The 18,077-nt window shown below is 41.6% G+C and overlaps 1 protein-coding gene across 3 annotated transcripts; it reads left to right on the forward strand.

Moving 5' to 3' along the window:
* Positions 1–202: 202 nt before the first annotated feature.
* mta2 (metastasis associated 1 family, member 2) lies at positions 203–17,976 on the forward strand. 3 transcript variants are annotated; one of them, XM_053859793.1, is made up of 18 exons: positions 203–604; positions 4,727–4,794; positions 7,725–7,818; positions 11,174–11,291; positions 11,416–11,479; positions 11,554–11,671; positions 11,760–11,862; positions 12,810–12,909; positions 13,147–13,335; positions 13,407–13,481; positions 13,848–13,906; positions 13,979–14,079; positions 14,202–14,341; positions 14,420–14,648; positions 15,561–15,650; positions 15,719–15,837; positions 15,935–16,077; positions 16,412–17,976. In XM_053859793.1, the coding sequence occupies exons 1-18, from the start codon at positions 577–579 to the stop codon at positions 16,563–16,565; spliced, it is 1,992 nt and encodes a 663-aa protein (XP_053715768.1). In that variant the 5' UTR covers positions 203–576; the 3' UTR covers positions 16,566–17,976. The 3 variants fall into 3 exon arrangements, with proteins under 3 accessions (XP_053715768.1, XP_053715769.1, XP_053715770.1); XM_053859794.1 differs by having other exon boundaries at positions 14,423–14,648; XM_053859795.1 differs by having other exon boundaries at positions 15,935–15,980; positions 16,412–16,562.
* The last annotated feature ends 101 nt before the right edge of the window (positions 17,977–18,077 follow it).

Below are 18,077 nucleotides of genomic sequence, written 5' to 3' on the forward strand. Positions count from 1 at the left end.
AACACATTTTTCCAACCGAAAAAAACATTGATTCTAACTAGAGTGCACGTTTCCTCGAGCCTCTGACTCTTATTACAGTGTTTTGATCATTAGTTCAACTGTTTAAATCAACTTTTTGGACTCGTTACATACATGCTGGGAATAACTTCATTATTCCGGAGATTGACGATTATCCCCGAAGATGACGATTCGCGCACGAACCACGGAGGCCAGTGTGTGTGTGCTGAACTAAGCGGAGGTGAAGAAGAGGAGGATGAAGCTTGGAGCGGAGGATGGGAGGAAGAGTGGAGTAAGAGACAGGCTAGCCGTGAGTGAATGAGTGAGTGAATGAGTGCGTGAGGAAGAGGAAAGGAAGGTCGTTGGAGGGACCGAAACCTGAGATTATTCGGAGGAGAAGATTCCCGCTGGACATTTATCGTCGGAAACTTTCAACTTTTTACCCGCCACAGTGGGCTTGTTGTGCCGGGAGCCGGCTTTGTTTCACGGCGGGGGTGTCTGCGATAAATGAAGGAATCATAAAACGCACCGACCTTCTTCTACCCGGGTGGGTCTATTTTGGGCGAGGATTAAGAAAGAATGGCGGCCAACATGTACCGAGTAGGAGGTAAGTAAGGGAGGTTTTTACATTTGCGCTCCCCCTACAACGTGATTGTTCGACTGGAGCTAGCTGCGAGCTAACTAGCCGAGTTAGCCGCTAAACGGCGCTAGCTCGTGACTAGCCTTTAAACTTGGTTCCACTTCTGCATGAAACAAGTGCATGGCAGCCCTTCAGATCACACAGTTACTTCATGGCTAGACATGTCTTTCAAACCATCATTTGGAGGCGAGTGGTTTTGGACGAACAGGGAGCACGCAGAGCACTTTACTTTGTATTATTGAAACTTTTGGAGCACCTGACAGCCGACGGCTCTGCAGCTTAGTGTCAGAAGGAAATGCCAAAGTTGAACCTTTACGCCCGCTTTGTGCGCATTTCAGAATGACTGAGGTCGCCTGCACCTTAGTTGTGTCGTGAATTTGCCTTCACGTTCGTTTATAAGTAAAGTAGTCGTCACTTACACGCAAGTGGACAAGCGCGGTTAAGCTAAAGCTAGCCGCTTAGCTTTGTTGCCTGGGGCAGGAGTTCGCACATCTGTCTCACTTTTATCGACAAGTTCGGCCACAGTGAACTCGTAGCGGCTTCCTCTCACCACATCATGTTGTTTTTGTATTGTTTTGAGTGTTCCATCCGAAGTTTGGTGGCGCGTGCCCTCTTACTGCGTTGCTCAATATTAAATATATCTACTGCTTTTTTGTTGAGTTTTCCTGCTGATGGGTGTCAATAATTTGACCGATCACAATTGAACCGCTTAAATTTCGGATAACAATTGCCTAAGAGTTATAACCTTAACTTTATCTTGTGAGGAAAGTTATTTTTGCAAAGAAGAACGTCATTGCATGTGGACAATTATTACTGATAACACTACTATAACTAAAACATGTCTGATACCATGTCGTATGAAGCTGGAGACATTATCGTACGAATTGTATGTACACTGGATTAATTCTTAAAATCTGAATAGAATTTCCCACTCTGCTCTTGTTGCACAACTCTAGTGTGTTTTTATGTGCTAGATTTTCATCCATCTTTTGGCATTGTACCTAAATGTGGCTAATAGATCAACATGTACAATGGTGCTAAAAGGTTGAAGAGGTTGATGTAGTGTGGTAGGTTCTCTAGCTCCAGTGTGAGTTTGTGGGATTATCACAGTGCACACAGGTTTTAAGAGTCTTTAGCTTATATAGGTCACAGTGATTAAAATGCGTTGACGGTGTCACATCCGAGCTGATGCAGTACTGCATTGTGATTTAATTTCCTTGATTCATGTTGAAGTATAACATCTCGATAGGGTTTAATAATGAGCCATTACTGTCATCTAGTATTGCATCGTTGCATTTAAACAAGCCCAGTTTCAAATATGAAGCCTGATGGAGTAACTACATTATGCGAACAAATGGTCAGCTCAGTTCGAGTTACTTTTGTGGCCGTGTTTTTATGAATATTTTGGAGCGAATAAAATGTGAAAACTCTAAAGCCTGGTCAATGAGACATGGTGGGTGTGGTTTTGTGGGAGATAATAAAGGTCAGGAGAGCGGATTTGACTGACTGAATATTCACTGCTGTATGGGTTTTTCTGCAGCCATTTTCCAGCTGCCACCTTTTGAAATTTTAATATCAAAGTTGAATATTTAATTGAAAAAAGGGTTAAATCTAAACGGTACTGGATGTTTAACAATGTATTGTCTTTTCTTCACACTCCTTAGTGTTCATGAGTGGTGTTTTTTGCATATAAAGTTAAATACTGTACATTGGGAGAAACTTTCTTCTGTATCCATAATTCCTATTAATGGATTTTTGTGACAAGAGCATCCCTCACCTGTGCCAGTTGTCAAACATCAGTACAACAGTGAAATGGAAAGTGAATGATACATGTGATGTTTGGGTACAATATCATGTTATAGAGATGTTAGTGTTAAGTACACGTTGATTATATGTACTTCATGTTACTGTAACTTTGGATCCAGACTCTTGTGTAACAGGCCTTTTAGTCTATTAGGTTGAGTGTTTTTAGCGATGTGCTGGATATGCTGATGAAGGTGACAGACTTTCATCTTCAGTTAGGCATTCATAAAACTACAACTTGAAACTTTGTTAAAGCCTGTGATTTTTATCAATGTTTTACACAGGTCAAATTGTGTAATTTAATTGATTGTAAAATCTGTAACTACATACTGTATATCCATGTTACCCTCTAACAGAGACTGTGCTGGTAGCCAGTGCCTGACTTATATAAAACAGAACCTTGCCTGAAATAATTTGATGTTCCACCATGACGTATCTTGAAGTGAAGGGGATATAAAATCCATTTCATTATGCAGTAGCTGTCGATTTTATCTTTTTAAAAATGTGTTGTGAACTAAACCTCTTTGAATCTCCGAGACAGGTAGCAATCATGATCTTGCATATGAAAGTATTGGAATCAATTTCCTCCTGTTGTGGCAGCAGGCTGTTAGAAGCGTCGCTGTATGTGCAAGCTCCTGCAGAAGTACACAGTGTTCAGTCTGCATGTAAGATCATTATCATCCCCAGAGATTAGTCAAAGGGCTTCCTCCTCTTCATTCACCCTCAAGCACCCGGCACACTGCACCACTCCAGTGGCGTACGTTCACAGCAGTCACGGCTGCCTGCAGACAGTCTAACCTTGTTGATCTCCTCTCATGGGCGACATCATTACATGAAGCAGGAAGGGTCAGATGAAGGAGTGTATTTTGCAGCTTTTTGATCAATAATGGCTGCGCCGCCATATTCCTTTAGTGGCCACAGAGGTAATCAAACTGTTGTTGATTTGGGAAAGAACCGGAGATGGATGTTCCTAATATCAGATAATGTGTTTCTGCCATCGCTTACTCTATGCAACCCGAATTAGTTGTGTCAAATCCCCTTCTGGTGCGTTGGCTGGCATTATGTAACATGGTAATGTTTAGTTCCTTTACTACTGAACAAGGAGGTGACGTCTCTCTCGTCAGCGTGTTAAGTAGAGCAAAAAATCCTCCTCCATCCTGCCAGGATTTTTGTCTCTGCTTGGGTATCAGAAAGCTAACAAGGTCCTCCTGAGGCTCTGTATGCTGGCTTGTGTGAGGAACCTCATGAGAATCAGTGTGTCAAGCATGGGCAGGCATGATAACTGACACACAGGTTGGATCGATAACATTTATTATTGGGGGTTATACAAGTATTATTATTATTTATTATAATAATAATAATAATTATTATTATTATTATTATTATTATTTGTGAGATGAGGTATTCACGTTTCCATTACACACATCAGTGCTTTTGGACTTTGATGGCACACTGAATAGCTCACTGATTCAGCATTTGGGCAATGGATTGTAGCATGTATTATGTTAGTATATTATGCATATATTATGTATTTTACTGACTTTGTATGACATTTTTTTATCATTATAATGGGGAGCACACCCTGGACAGGTGCCCCATCCATCGCAGGCACACACAATTCACACACGCACATGCTCAGGGGGCAGTTTTTGAGTGTCCAATTAACCTAGCGAGCATGTCTTTGGGCTGTGTGAGGAAACCGGAGAACCTGGAGAAAACCACAGGGAGAACATGCAAACTGGAGCCAGAAAGGTCTACAGCTGGATTCAAATCCTAAACTTCTTGTTGAGTCAGCAGTGCTAACCATTGCATCCTTTTAGTATTTATGTTGACTGAATTATAGAGTTTCTCTCCGCACTACTGTTTAAGACAGTTTTGAGTCTTAAGTTTGCAATGTTTTCACGGACGGTGTTTGAAGTTAGGTCAAGAAAACAAGATCACTCTGTTCTTGACTCTAATTTGGACTTCAAATTAGTGGATTATGTCCAATTAGAGCTCTCGGGTTGATGTGCTATATGCGTTGATTTATTCAGATAAATATAGTGCTTCATACACAGCTTTTATTAGATGGGCGAAGTTCATAGCAAAGGGCAACAGATATTTGTCTTTCTGGGGAGTTGACGGCCGCCACAAAGCTACAAACATCTTGGACATGCTCTTTCATCCTCACTAACTGTGTCACGCAGCCACAATTTAGTCCCAAATTAAATCTTGAATTCTGCTGACTGCACCTGTACGGTGTATATATTCAAGAATTTTTATTAACCTATTCCTTTTTTTCCCCAGATTACGTGTATTTTGAAAACTCCTCCAGCAATCCGTACCTCATCCGAAGAATAGAAGAGCTTAACAAGGTCAGTATTTACAACATCATTCATTTTTGCAGCAAAAAAAGCAGCACTGGATCATGCTGTTTAATATTTTCAATGTTTTTTACCCCTTGATGCAACAAATATTTTGCGATGAAGACTCGTTTAACAAAAAGTTTCTGCGAATGAACTAAAAAGTGGACTTACTGAGTGCCTTTAATGAGCTTTGAATAACTCATTTATTATAACTCATCTAGTGTATCTTCTACGCTGATGTATGAGAGGGCTCAGTCTGTCTATATTTAAGGCTTCATTTGCTCCTCCAAATGCGACAGTGTTTGCCTCAACACGAGAGCTTTAGTCCCAGAAGCACACAGGAAAGGTTGCGAGCTGATGGCAGAACAATCCCATGATGATTCATGAATCAGTGTCATATCATGACTCCTCACTGTTTTACTTTCACTTTCAATTTCTGTATTCTGTTTTAACAGAAAATAATTTGAACTGAAATGAAACTTTTAAGATGTTGTCAGTCACGTCACCTCTGTTTCCAGTCCAAGTAGGCAATTCCTACTAATTACATTGTCACTCCTTCCATCCTTCTTGGATGCCTTCAGTCACTGTGATAACGGAAGCCTGTACTGGACCTACTTGCATAACCCAGCAGCAGCATACGGCTCAGGATTGTTCCCCAGTCAGAGATTAAGCTCATTTATGTAACACTCTTACATCGAAAGACTTTTGTTGTATACCAGGAGGGCTGCATCATCCTGTGGACTTCTAAACTGCTGAACCCTCTGAGTGGTTTATTATTAAAAAAGTCATTTAAAAAATAACATCAGAAATTTGAATAATGTCCTAAATCTCAGATAAATCTGCATTTACACAGAGACGATGAACTACATGAGAAACCTTTCATCTACGTGAATCTTACTTGGGAGTAAAAAACACAACACAAAGTCATTATCTTGTCTTTCACACATGGCTGTCATCCTACTATCGTGATCGGGTGGTGGTTCCTGACGGTCAGAAACGATACTAGAGTATGGTTGATACATTTTCATTTTAGTTTAAATTAGATTACATGGCCTTCATTAGTTCCACACTGCGGACTACTGTAGGTTTGTGCTTTAAATTCTGTGGAAAGTGCCTTTACTGTTCTTTTGGTCTCTTGATAAAGCCGTGACACAGCTGTCTCGGTGAAAAACGTACAGGTTATGCTTTGCAATACGAGCCCACTCAGAGCTTGATCTTAGTTATGCTAATGCTCTACCCATGAGTGGAGACGGAGCTGGTTTTAAGCTCGGACTTTTTTTTATTTTTTAAAACTCGATTTTGGGACGTTTTAAATCCATTCTTAGTCAATGAATGAGAATCACAACTCTTAAATTCCATGTTTTTGGCACACCCCTATTGTATCAATTGCAGCCCATTCTTTAGATAACTCAGTGGCTTTTTATTACTGTTAATGTAAATAATGCATTTAGAGTAAAGGCAATCTAAATACATAATTTACATCTAAATGTGTACTTGCAAAACTGTATCTTTTTTTTAAAGTAGTTGGATTATTAAAAGAAAGCATTGTCACGCTGTGAATAATTGTACAAGTAAATTCCGTGACTTTGTCCTGAATTCAGAGGGTTTGATATAGCCTGTGTTTGTTTGCAGTTCTGGTTCTAAATTCAGGTGGATTATCAATCAATAAATTGTTAAATGGGTTAGTCATTTATTTATGGTATGGCCCCAGTTGTTGTGTGCATTGTCTTGTCTGGTTTGTGTCGATGGTTTCTGTTTACTTGACTGCTTTCATTCATCAGTTGATTTGTTTCCTTGTAGTAATAAGTATTAGATTTCTTTTTTAGGTTCTCCCCAGCCCTTTAGCTGTATTGGGACTCGCTATGCTGGGAGATGTTTTGGTTAAAATACTGAACATTGAAATATGACTCGCCTTTTAAGTTAGCATCTTAGGGAGGATCGTGAAGGAAAAACAATTCACTATGCTTTAATGTTGCATGTTTCATAATCCGACACATTGCCTCCCCGGCAACCTGAATGGAAACACTGTTCATTTGAGAAGTGGTAAGAAATTAATATTATTAGAGATGGTCATGAGAATAAAAGCCAATTTAAGACCAAATTCACTTGATTTCAGGAACTTTTTTGGAAGTCAATCACTTAATCTGCAATGTGTGTCACAGATATGTAATAAACTTGATATAACCTAGCTTGCAGGAGCATGTGCGCAGCCTGCTAATCGGTGTCATCTTTTTTAGATTTTTCATTAATTGACTGAATAATTGCTCGAAACAACCAAAATTTTCCCAATGTGGGAAGTAAAAAAGGCTGTCTAATCGATCAAAGTGAACTGATTTTTATGACCATTACCATTTGTTTTGTGCAGAAGCACCTATAAAGGCTCTATTTTCAAAGACTGGACTTTTCCCAACAACTATTTAATGGCTCTGTAGTAAGAGGGTTAAAGATAAAAAGCCATCATCCTCATTAGTGCGTTGGTTGAAGTTAAGTGAAATTTATGTTAATGTAAAATGTCACAACTGCATAAGTGTTATTTGTGATGCCGCTCATGAGTGAGCTCATTTCAATTCTGCATGTTTCAATAACAGGGTGGTGCGTCAAAAAGGAAAATGTCAAAATTGCTTGTGTTCCTCTTCAGTATAAGACTGAGTCGAATGACGTCTAGGAATTCGCCCCATGTCATTTTGTGTGTGTTGGTCAATGAAACGGTCAAGACTGGAATTGTTTTTACAGTTATGGACTTAGTTTAACTGTAAATAACAGCAGGACCTTATGACTCATTGCGTCATAAAAGAAGGACATGGTGATTTGATTTTGTTATCTTTTTAAATTTTGTTTCACTTTATTTATACTTTTTTAGTTTTGAGACATGTCATGTCCTCTAGTTTTACCAAAAATGATCTCATCTTACTCATCTACCTCTTTTTGCCCCTTTATAGACAGCAAATGGGAATGTGGAAGCCAAGGTGGTGTGTCTATTCAGGAGGAGAGACATCTCCGGTAATCTCAACACATTGGCTGACAGCAATGCACGTAAGTACCAGGCACTGACTCTGACCGTGAGCATAGTCTCATTGTAAAATATCATTAGCATTATTTTATTGTTACAAATTCACCTGAAATGTCTTTATTTGCTTGAAATATTTTCTCCCTGCAGTGGTTTATTGCTTCCACTCGCTCACAAAACCCCTCGTTGTCTAAAAACACATTTTTGTTTTTAATCCCACAAGTTACAGCTGACAAGTGTGCCAATCATAGGTGTTCCAAACGCCTTCCCTAAAAAGTCATGCACATAATTGTCTACTGCCAAGTGCTAGGCCAAACACACTGTGTGTGCGTGCATGAGTAGCCAATGAGGTGCAAGGGTGTGGAAATAGTGGGCTGGTGCTCCAGGCATGCTGCTACTGAAGCCTCATCAGATTCACTTATTATTCCCCAACACCAGCTCCCCCTCCCTCCTCCTTCATCATGCTGCTCCTCCTCCTCTCTGGTGCTCCAGACAAAGACGTTTAGATGCACGCACACACACACACACACACTCACATTCACACACACTCCTTGCACCTCAAAATGGACGCATTAAAGCCTCTTTTCTTCACTGTACTCCAGAGCTCATGAAGATGTTTTCTGATTCTCTGCTGAATAACAAGTCAAGATATGAGCGTTGTTTGCTCATCTAGTTTGCAAGCTCACCCAGCACTACATTGATGCTATCCAAAACATGACATCAATATATTGTTAATTCAACAAGACTAATGGAATGTCAGTGTTGCAAGTTAGCAACCACGTGCAGGTGAAGTTTTCATGGTGTAAGAAACCATATATTATCAGATGAACATTTGCTGCATTCTCATACAATCAGTCAATTAATCTGGACTTGGATGCAAACACAGACAAAGCCATGCTGACGAAGCAGACAGAAACGTGCCCTTCTGCAATGGGATTGCAAAGTGTAGTTGTGCAAGAGGAGAATCTGGAGAAATTTGTATCCATACAGTTCAAATTTCTGGTCCATCTTAATCCCATCATCACCCTGAGAGACAGATTCTTCATTCATCGTCTTTATTCCATTGAATGTACAGTATATTTTAAAATAAAAATAAAGATTATCGAATCCTGTACAGTTGTAACCACAAGATAGCCAAACATCTCAACAATTTTATAAAAAACTATATTTAAAAAAGTAAAAATAAATTTAAAATATTGTTGGACTTTTCTTCTTTGTACATCTGTGCACATAATAGCATGTTAATGTCTGTTATGAAATGCAAAATGGTCATGAAAATATTTTGTTAAGAAAATATTAAATGAATGGTTATGAATGCAAAATATTTGGTCTTTTTAAGCACATGCACACTGCACAATAAGAGATAGAAAAGAACAATTAATCTCTTGAACAGAACAATTATATTCATGTGGTGTGCATGTGGTCAGTCTTAAAAAAAAATCATTGCTGTTGCTGTAAGTGAGAAACTTCAAACCAACCGAAAGGAGGATATAACATGTTCATTTCCTTCTGTGCTCTGCTGTCAGGCAGCATATGAATCTGTATAACTTTTTTATTTGTTTTCTCAAAGTTCTCAACGTTTACGAAAAATAATTTGCATTTGATAAGTATACTTCAATTATTCTGATATTTTATTTCATTAACGGTTACTTTGGTCTCAAGATAATCTTGACATTGAAATAAATTTAAATGAAAAGGCTAATTGGTGCTGGATGATATCTACTTGGTCCAGGATACTGCTGATCCAATGAAGTGAACAGATGATGGACTAAACAGGGAGGAACGTGGGCTGATGACATAAGCAATTACAGTTTCTTTGCCAAGAATTGATCCATTGGTACTGCACACATTTTAGACCATGGTGCTTCCTCTGCTGTGTTCCCTCTTCATTTTAAATGTTAAGGAGCATTTTCCTGTCAGTAAAAAACAAGATTGTTTACCAAAAATCTTTTAAACTGCAAAATGATCTTGATGAATGCAAACGTATAGCTCTCGGCATAAGAGTGGGTCCTCTCCATTGTGTCAAATGCAAACCACCAAGAGACAAAACCAGTTATCTGAATGCTTATTCTCTGATCCAGGGCTGCACAAAATCTAAGTCTATTTTCTTCTCATAAAGTCTCTTGTACTTCCATGTGGCCTCATCTCGGTCTTGGTAAAACTTCAGGGTCCCGAACCTGATTTGAGTGTCTGAGACCATCGAGTGGCTGGAGATCAGCTTGTCTGTCCACTTCACGTCGAGATAGTGGTCATGCGACCTTCTCAAGTGTGCTTGCTGTTTGACGTTAATTCAACTACAAAGACACAGTCTGCTTTGGTTTGTTTCTTCCTCAACCACACTCTTCCTCTTTGAAATAAACGCGCACATGCGCACGTACACACACACACCCACACCAGTTCTTTGTGCTAAAACAAAAGGCCCTTGATCTCTCCCTGAGGGCAGCAGCATGCAAGGGGTTAATTATGACTTGTGTTGTGCGTGCTAGCTTGTGTGCGCACGCGCTACTTTTAAGTGTCTGTCGCTGAGTGTTTATGTGTCATGGTTGGGGGGTGGATGGGGGATGGGTGCCTCAGGTTTGGTACACGGGGTTTCCTACTTGGTTTGGCACGGACAAGCCGGACAGGGGAGGGGGGTGAGAGGTTAACAGAATAGGGGTGTGGCCTGTCGTAACGTCCCTCTATCTGTGTGTGCGTCTTTCTTGCCCTAGCTCACAGGGTTTCCCATGGCTGAGTGCAGGGGCGGAGTCCACGGAGATGGAGTGAGATAGCGCCTCCCCCCAGCTTTCAACAAATTATTCACCCGCCTGAAATTAGGAATGCGCAATCTAGTGGCCACACATAGACACACTTGAGTGCTGTGTGACGTCGTCAGTGTCACATGGATTCTGTGAGTTTTACGGAAATTCTCTGAAGACACAGATTATGGGGACTGAGTCACAGAAGTTCCACTTAGAAAAGTTGTTCGTCTCAAAACATAAATGGAGTCTGAAGAAAATTTGACACCTGCTCCATCCTTTTTCTAGCAGGTAATGAATCGACTGGTAAGCTGCAGAGGGTTTTGTCCAGGTTGCTTCCTCTTAAACTAGGCACTACCTTTTCTCGTCCAATGTGAATTTTATTACTGAAGTTAGTGGTGAAGGTGGGAGCATTTAATATTCTTCTCGACATGGAAATGTTGAGTACAGAAATTTTCATTACATTTCAGAATATTCTGTTGTCAGTGTGCTTGAGGGACACATCTCAAGGGTAGAAATGATATTTATGTCAGTGGCACAGCTCATGGCTTCCTTAATAGTTTGATAGCCATGCATTGGTAAAAATCACCTTTTAATTTCAGTAAATTCAGGTGCTAATGTTATGGTCCATTGTTTTTCATTACAGGAGAATTTGAGGAGGAGTCAAAGCAGCCGGTGTTGGCCGAACCTCAAAAGCACCAGCTCAAACACAGAGAACTCTTCCTCTCTAGACAATTTGAATCTTTGCCAGCAACTCATATAAGGTTTGTGACAAAACCACAAAGGTAGACTTTAATTTTTGGGATCCTCATCAGGAAGACACAGATCAGGAAGCTGGTTTTAAGATTACTATCTAGTTGTGCTGATTGTCATTCATCGTCTCTATAGGGGAAAATGTAACGTCACGCTCCTTAATGAAACAGACATCCTGGCTGGCTACCTGGAAAAAGAGGTGTGGTCTGTTGAGATGAAACTTGATCATCCCCAGAGAAATTATGACTTCATGCAACACATCTTCTGTTTTAGGACTGTTTCTTCTATTCACTGGTGTTTGACCCGGTCCAGAAAACTCTCCTGGCAGATCAAGGAGAGATTCGTGTGGGCTCCAAGTACCAAGCAGAGATCCCAGAGAAGCTAGCCGAGGGTGAGTTCTGACTTTGGTGTTGTTACTTTACAAGTGGCAGAAGAGTTCTGCTCTGCCAACATGCTTAAATTCATTTCATCTGTCTCAGGAGAATCAGACAACAGGGTCCAGGAAAAGATGGAGACAAAAGTGTGGGACCCCAACAACCAGCTCAAAGATCCTCAGATCGACCAGTTCCTGGTGGTAGCAAGGTAACACCCCCGACCCCCCTTTCCCCTGCACTGCCATCTGTCTTCTAGTTGTGTTTCACCAGTGTAGTTGCCATGGTAACATGATATGTCTTTCCAAAATAAATATGTAGATAAATAATTGTTTTGGTGGAAATTATGTCATTTGTTTTTTGCCATGAGTGTGATGACAGATTAAGATTAACACTGGTGACTGAGAACTGTGAGGGTTCTAGGATTTAAAGCCACGTGTTATGACACTGTGCATCATTTGGTTGGAAGAACAGGCTCATATGCTCACCGGCACGATTAGAACATCCAGCTGTCATGCTGCAGCTCGGCATTTCTTTGTTACGGAAGCCAACGACCTTTTAACTTGCATTCTGATGGATTTGGCAGCAGGCTCTACCAGTGCCCCACACGTCCGTTTCTTGCTTAGTGCAATTTGCAATCGCTCAATTTGAATTCAGTTTTCGCATTTTAACTCAACTGTTTTAGGCGCGTCACTGACTCTTCTTGAAGAGAGAAAATGCTTAAGAATGATCGGCATAACAGTATTAAAACGAAAAATTGACATTGGAGGTTATAATAAGGCATGTTGGCCATGGGGCCGAAGGTAAATATAAAGGTATTGTCCTCATATTCCTGACCGTAGTTTCATTATACCTGAGACCTCAGTGTCAACATTAATATGTGCACTTTCATTTGTTGTCATCGGCTTTCCCCAGCTTGCTGTTGCAGAGATCCTTTATATGCATTTATATACAGTGTTTTTTCTTAACACATCTGTTTCTATGTACCGATTCATGTAGTCACTGATGGATATTAACTCAGTTTATATTGTCAGTTTATTTTTAAACAGTTGCCTCAAAAACTCGAATTGTTGTTCTGTATTTATCTGTAACATTGTTTGTGTTGAATCTTTTCTTTATGTAATGTGTCTTCCTGATGGGGGTGTGTTTTCATGTCAGAGCTGTGGGGACGTTTGCCAGAGCGCTGGATTGCAGTAGTTCCATTCGTCAGCCTAGTCTGCACATGAGTGCTGCAGCGGCCTCCAGAGACATCACATTGGTGAGACCTGCACACACAAGGTTAATTCATAACCTAATAACACTTAGTCGGTCACCTGATTGGACTAGGTCAAATCACATTAGTGGATGCTCTGGAAACTAGCACCTGCTTTTCCAGTGAAAACGTTTTGAGTGCTGCATCTTGTTCTCAGTGATCATCCTTAGAGCTGGTGGTCATTATTTTGAGCGGTGTGCTCTCACCGAACTGTAACACTCTCCTGCTCTTTTGTGCCCTCAGTTCCATGCCATGGACACGTTGCAGAAGAACGATTATGACTTGGCCAAGGCCATGTCCACCCTGGTGCCACAGGGAGGGCCAGTGTTGTGTCGCGACGAGATGGAAGAGTGGAGCGCCTCTGAGGCCATGTTGTTTGAGGAAGCTCTGGAGAAATACGGCAAAGATTTCAATGACATCCGTCAGGATTTTGTGAGTATAATAGTCGTCACTATGATGGGCGCAAATATTTATTGTAATAAGTGCCGCTTCTTCTTCATCAGTTGCCTTGGAAGTCTCTAGCCAGTGTAGTACAGTTCTACTACATGTGGAAGACTACAGATCGCTACATCCAACAGGTGAGTGATCCAGTTAATGCAGATGGTGAAGCAAGTGGACCAGAACAATGAATTGGGGTTGAACTGTCACATTCTAAAACTGCAGATGATTTACCAGATTGTTCAAGTGTTGTTCATGTGTTTTGTTTTTTTTTTTGTTTGATGTAGTCGAATTTTTATATTTTGTACTTTTTAATCCTGCAATGTAACAAAAGTTTGTTGCAGTTTGTGACAATGATACAAATCATAGTCGCTGTAGCTGGGCCGATTAAACAAATCACATTAATAAGCATAATCCTAATTGTTTTCCTCCTATTAGTTAAAAGTAGACGTCTGTTTGCCAGTAAAGGCAGTCTGTTCTCATCTAAACCGGGTGCTTCTTCTTAGAAACGACTAAAAGCGGCAGAAGCTGACAGCAAGCTGAAGCAGGTTTACATCCCCACCTAGTGAGTACTCGTGGAACTGCACGCGTGGCGACAGAAGGCAGACCTGCTTACTTTCCCCCAATGTCTTCTCAGCACCAAACCCAACCCCAATCAGATCATGGTTCCTGGAAGCAAGCCTGGCATGAACGGTGCTGCAGGCTTCCAGAAAGGTCTCAGTTGTGAGAGCTGCCACAGTGAGTCACCTTCCTCAAGTCTTAATATGGTACTCCTCGTAGTGCAGTCTGAAAACTAGTCTCTGCCTGTGTGTTGCTGTCCTTGTTAAGGCAGATATTAATCGAATTGTTTTATATTCCAGCGGCTCAATCTCCTCAGTGGTACGCCTGGGGTCCCCCCAACATGCAGTGCAGACTGTGTGCCTCCTGCTGGATCTACTGGAAGAAGTATGGCGGTCTGAAAACTCCCACTCAACTGGAGGGAGCTGCAAGGACTGGCTCGGTATGTGTCTAACACTCTTAGCAGATGACATTCTGTAGGTGTAAAGCAATAAATGGTTTAAACAAAAAATTCCACCAGGAGTCGGGACCCCGTGGTCACATGACCCGCCACGAAGTTCAGGGCTTGTCTCCGTTCGCACGTAGCGAGGGCCGGGCCAAGCTCCTGGCCAAGAACCGGCAGACGTTCATCTTGCAGACCACCAAGCTGACGCGCGTCGCCCGGCGAGTGTGTGAGGACATCTTGCAGCCTCGCCGAGCTGCCCGCCGGCCTTATGCCTCCATCAACGCCAACGCTGTCAAAGCAGAGTGTATGTACATGTCGTCATGCTCTCGTACCCTGTACCCTTCTTTGTACCACTTTGTCTGTGGTAACTACTGTACATGACTGCAGTTCAATGCTGGGAATCCTGGAGATGTTTTAATCGGGGGGATTCGATTAAACAATTAATCTAGTTAATGAGAGAATTTGTCATTAATCTCAATTAATCACAGTTTTAAGGTATAAGAATATCTGCCACAAGGAGCCACATTTTTCCATTTGAATGAATTTGGTATATTACTGAATTTTGCATCAGTTTGACAATAAACTATGATGGTGGCTATCTTCAAGTTTTTATATCACCTTATTTAAACTAAAGCTCTTAAAATGTCTTGAAAATATTTGTATAAGAATTTCAATTTTGTAAGAATTTCAGGTACATTCAGAGTAGTGGAAACCCTGGCCATTGTGTAGAGAAAAACATCCCTGAACAAAAGCAAACAGATGCCTTTGTTTGCTTTTGTTGAGGGATTCCTCCATGTTTGTTGTTGTTGTTATCATCCTAGCTGCGACGTGTCTTGTGCATCAGTGTGATCAGTGGACCAGGAACTGCTGCACTTACAAAGTATCCCTGTTGTCTGGAGAGCAAACTGTTAAATTAAATTAAATTTTATTTTTGTTGTAATTAATTAATCATAATTAACTCGTACAAGTCCCACCAGTTTTAATGCTTCAAAAGGCAGACAGATGCTATTCATTCGTCAATGAACAAGGACAAATAGTGGCTCCGACAGGTGATGTTTTTCTACCGATCACATTCTTTTCACATGGATATCGTCCGGTCCTGATGGGTGGCTGATGGAGGGCAGTGACAGCTCACCTTCAGAAACTGCAACATCTAACTACACTTGGTGTAGTTTTTTGATTGGTTTCGGTTCTAAAACTCAACCTTCTCCTGCAGGTATCATCAGGTTACCCAAAGCGACGAAAAACCCAGTGAAGAGCAAAATCATTCCCAGACCGTCGCTGGCCAACATCGTGAAGGATCTGGGTAAACAGCCTCAGCTCCATATGCTGCTGTTCTTCTCAGTTTTAAGCTAACTGGTCTCTTCTCTGTAGCCATCTCTGCTCCCTTGAAACTGAAGGCCTCCAGAGGACCCCCTACTCCTATTAACAGGAACCAGGCAAGCCAGCCACGAGTGGGCCCCAGCCTGCTCGGGAAGAGGGGCTTCGACAGCGTCAGTGAAACACCCTAAATATATATATCTATTGTTTTTTTTCCTTCTGTGTCCTGTCCGATCGAGTAACAGTGCTTTGTCTCTTATTGGTTGACAGGCTTCAGGCGTGCCCTACCCAGCCAATGGGAGGCCGTACACTTCAGGTATGAGGACCACCTCTCAGTCCGTCATTAAACGGCAGAAGGTCAGCCAGGGCGAAGCTCCTAATCCAGTGGTGTTTGTGGCCACTAAGGACACCAGGTACATTCAAGAGCGCGCCATTAGTGTGTCACAGACAGTCAGGAAAGACACACACATCACACACACACATGCACACACACACATGCACACACACTAGCTGTGCCGTCTGAGCGGTCGGCTAGATCACTGCTACAAGTGTACTCCAGACGCTGCTCTTGTCATCCGGCTTCAAGTGAACTGACTTCATGTTTAACCATTCATTATGATCTCTGTTTCACTTGTCACTATTTAAATTCAGAAATTCTCTTTTGCCAGTCAGTTTCACTGGGTCCCTTTCAAATGTTTCTGTGAGAGTGACTGCTCCTAACGTTGTCCCTTTCTCTCTTTCGACCAGGGCTCTGAGGAAACATCTGACCCAATCGGAGATGCGTCGTGCGGCCAGAAAACCTCATCTCCCAGTCCGGATCAAGCTGCCCCCTCCCCCTCGTGCTGTGGCGATGCCCCTGATCCCCTCCAGCACCAGCGAGCCCATCGTCCTGGAGGATTGAAATGGAGGAGGCAGAGGGCTTTTTTTCAGGACACGGGGTTCAGGGAGTCCGGGTGGAGTCTTGGCCCTGGCATCGCACCTGTAGTTGTTAATTCTTCTTTCCTGTGTCGCTTCTTTCTTTAGCTGTCCGCACCCCACATGGTCATACTAACACGTCTGGGCTTCTTCGTAGTTCTTTTTTTTCCTCCCACACTTCTCCCCTTCTCCTCTTTTTTTTTTTTTTTAACGTTTTTAAATGTGTAATTTAAGACCTCCCCATCGATGGTGATGAAGCACACTTTGTTTTTCCCTCCACGACTCTACTATTGTGTAAATATGAGCATCATTAAGTGGAGAGGGTGACAGGATGCGATGATGGCCCCCCACTGTCCCACTAATCCCATTGCCATTGTTTTTATCAGGCTGAGTTGACATTGCAAACTGTTATTGTTACGAGAACACATCTCCTGGGTCAGTTTTAGTCTAATACAGTGAGTAATTGGAGCGACTCTGAAATGGTGTTCGACTAGACAGGCATTCCGTTTGACAACTGCTCTGATGTGCTCAATCCCCACCGTGAATATACACAAGTGAGCTGTTTTTAAACCCACTTTTCATTGTGAATCGTCTCCTGACGTCCACCTCAGTTTGATTTTCTACCAAGTGGGGGGGGGTTAGAACTCTACAAAGCCTTCCCCACCCCCACATCAAACTACGTTTCTACATTTTAGGAAGATTTGTCGTCTTTTTTTTTCTTTTTTGTGTCTCATTACATTCGGTGATTGTGATTGGCTCTCCTAACCCCCACGTCATTTGGTGTCTCCAGAATGAAGCCAAATGAAGAGGTTTTTGACTTTGTTACTGTGTTATGCAGCAATATATTCGCAATAGGGCCAAAAAAAGTTCCGATGTTCTCTACACGGCCTTAAATTTGTCCTGCACGTTGCTGATGAACAGATTTGTCATTGTGTGAGAAATTAATGTCAACTGATTCTGGGATGTGTCATGGTTTTTTTTAGGCTTAAAATGTTTGCACCTTGATAAAAGGGTGAGCTCTAATTGGATGATTATCACCCAGCGCTTTCCCTCTGTGTGAGGGTTACAGGGGTTTTTCCATGTTTGGTCCCAATGTGGGCTCTGTAATGTTTCTCAAAAAATACAAATAAAACAATTTGATCCGTTTGTAGCAAATACTAGTCTGTGTTTTCACGAAAAAATAAAAGGTGACTATTGGATTTTTCTTCCATCTGAACTGTGGAATTCTCCACTAATGTAGAGTAGGCTCTCGCTGCAAGTGAGCATGTGACTCTGTGCTCTCCTTTACGGTGGGTGGACTGGCATTCAAAAGGGAAGGGGCGTGGACTTTTTTGTATGACGGAGAGACAAACATGATGCGACAAAAGCTCTTTTCTCAAGTGTTTTTTATTCCGGCGTCTCTGTATCTTTAATGTATCTTGATAAGAAAAGAAATAAAGGTTGTTTTTTTTTTCTTTGTGGTCACATGGCTTCCGTGTTGAATGATTGCTGGGCTAGC

This window comes from Synchiropus splendidus, chromosome 3 (genome assembly GCF_027744825.2).
Source record: "Synchiropus splendidus isolate RoL2022-P1 chromosome 3, RoL_Sspl_1.0, whole genome shotgun sequence".
Classification (NCBI taxonomy): Eukaryota; Metazoa; Chordata; class Actinopteri; order Syngnathiformes; family Callionymidae; genus Synchiropus; species Synchiropus splendidus.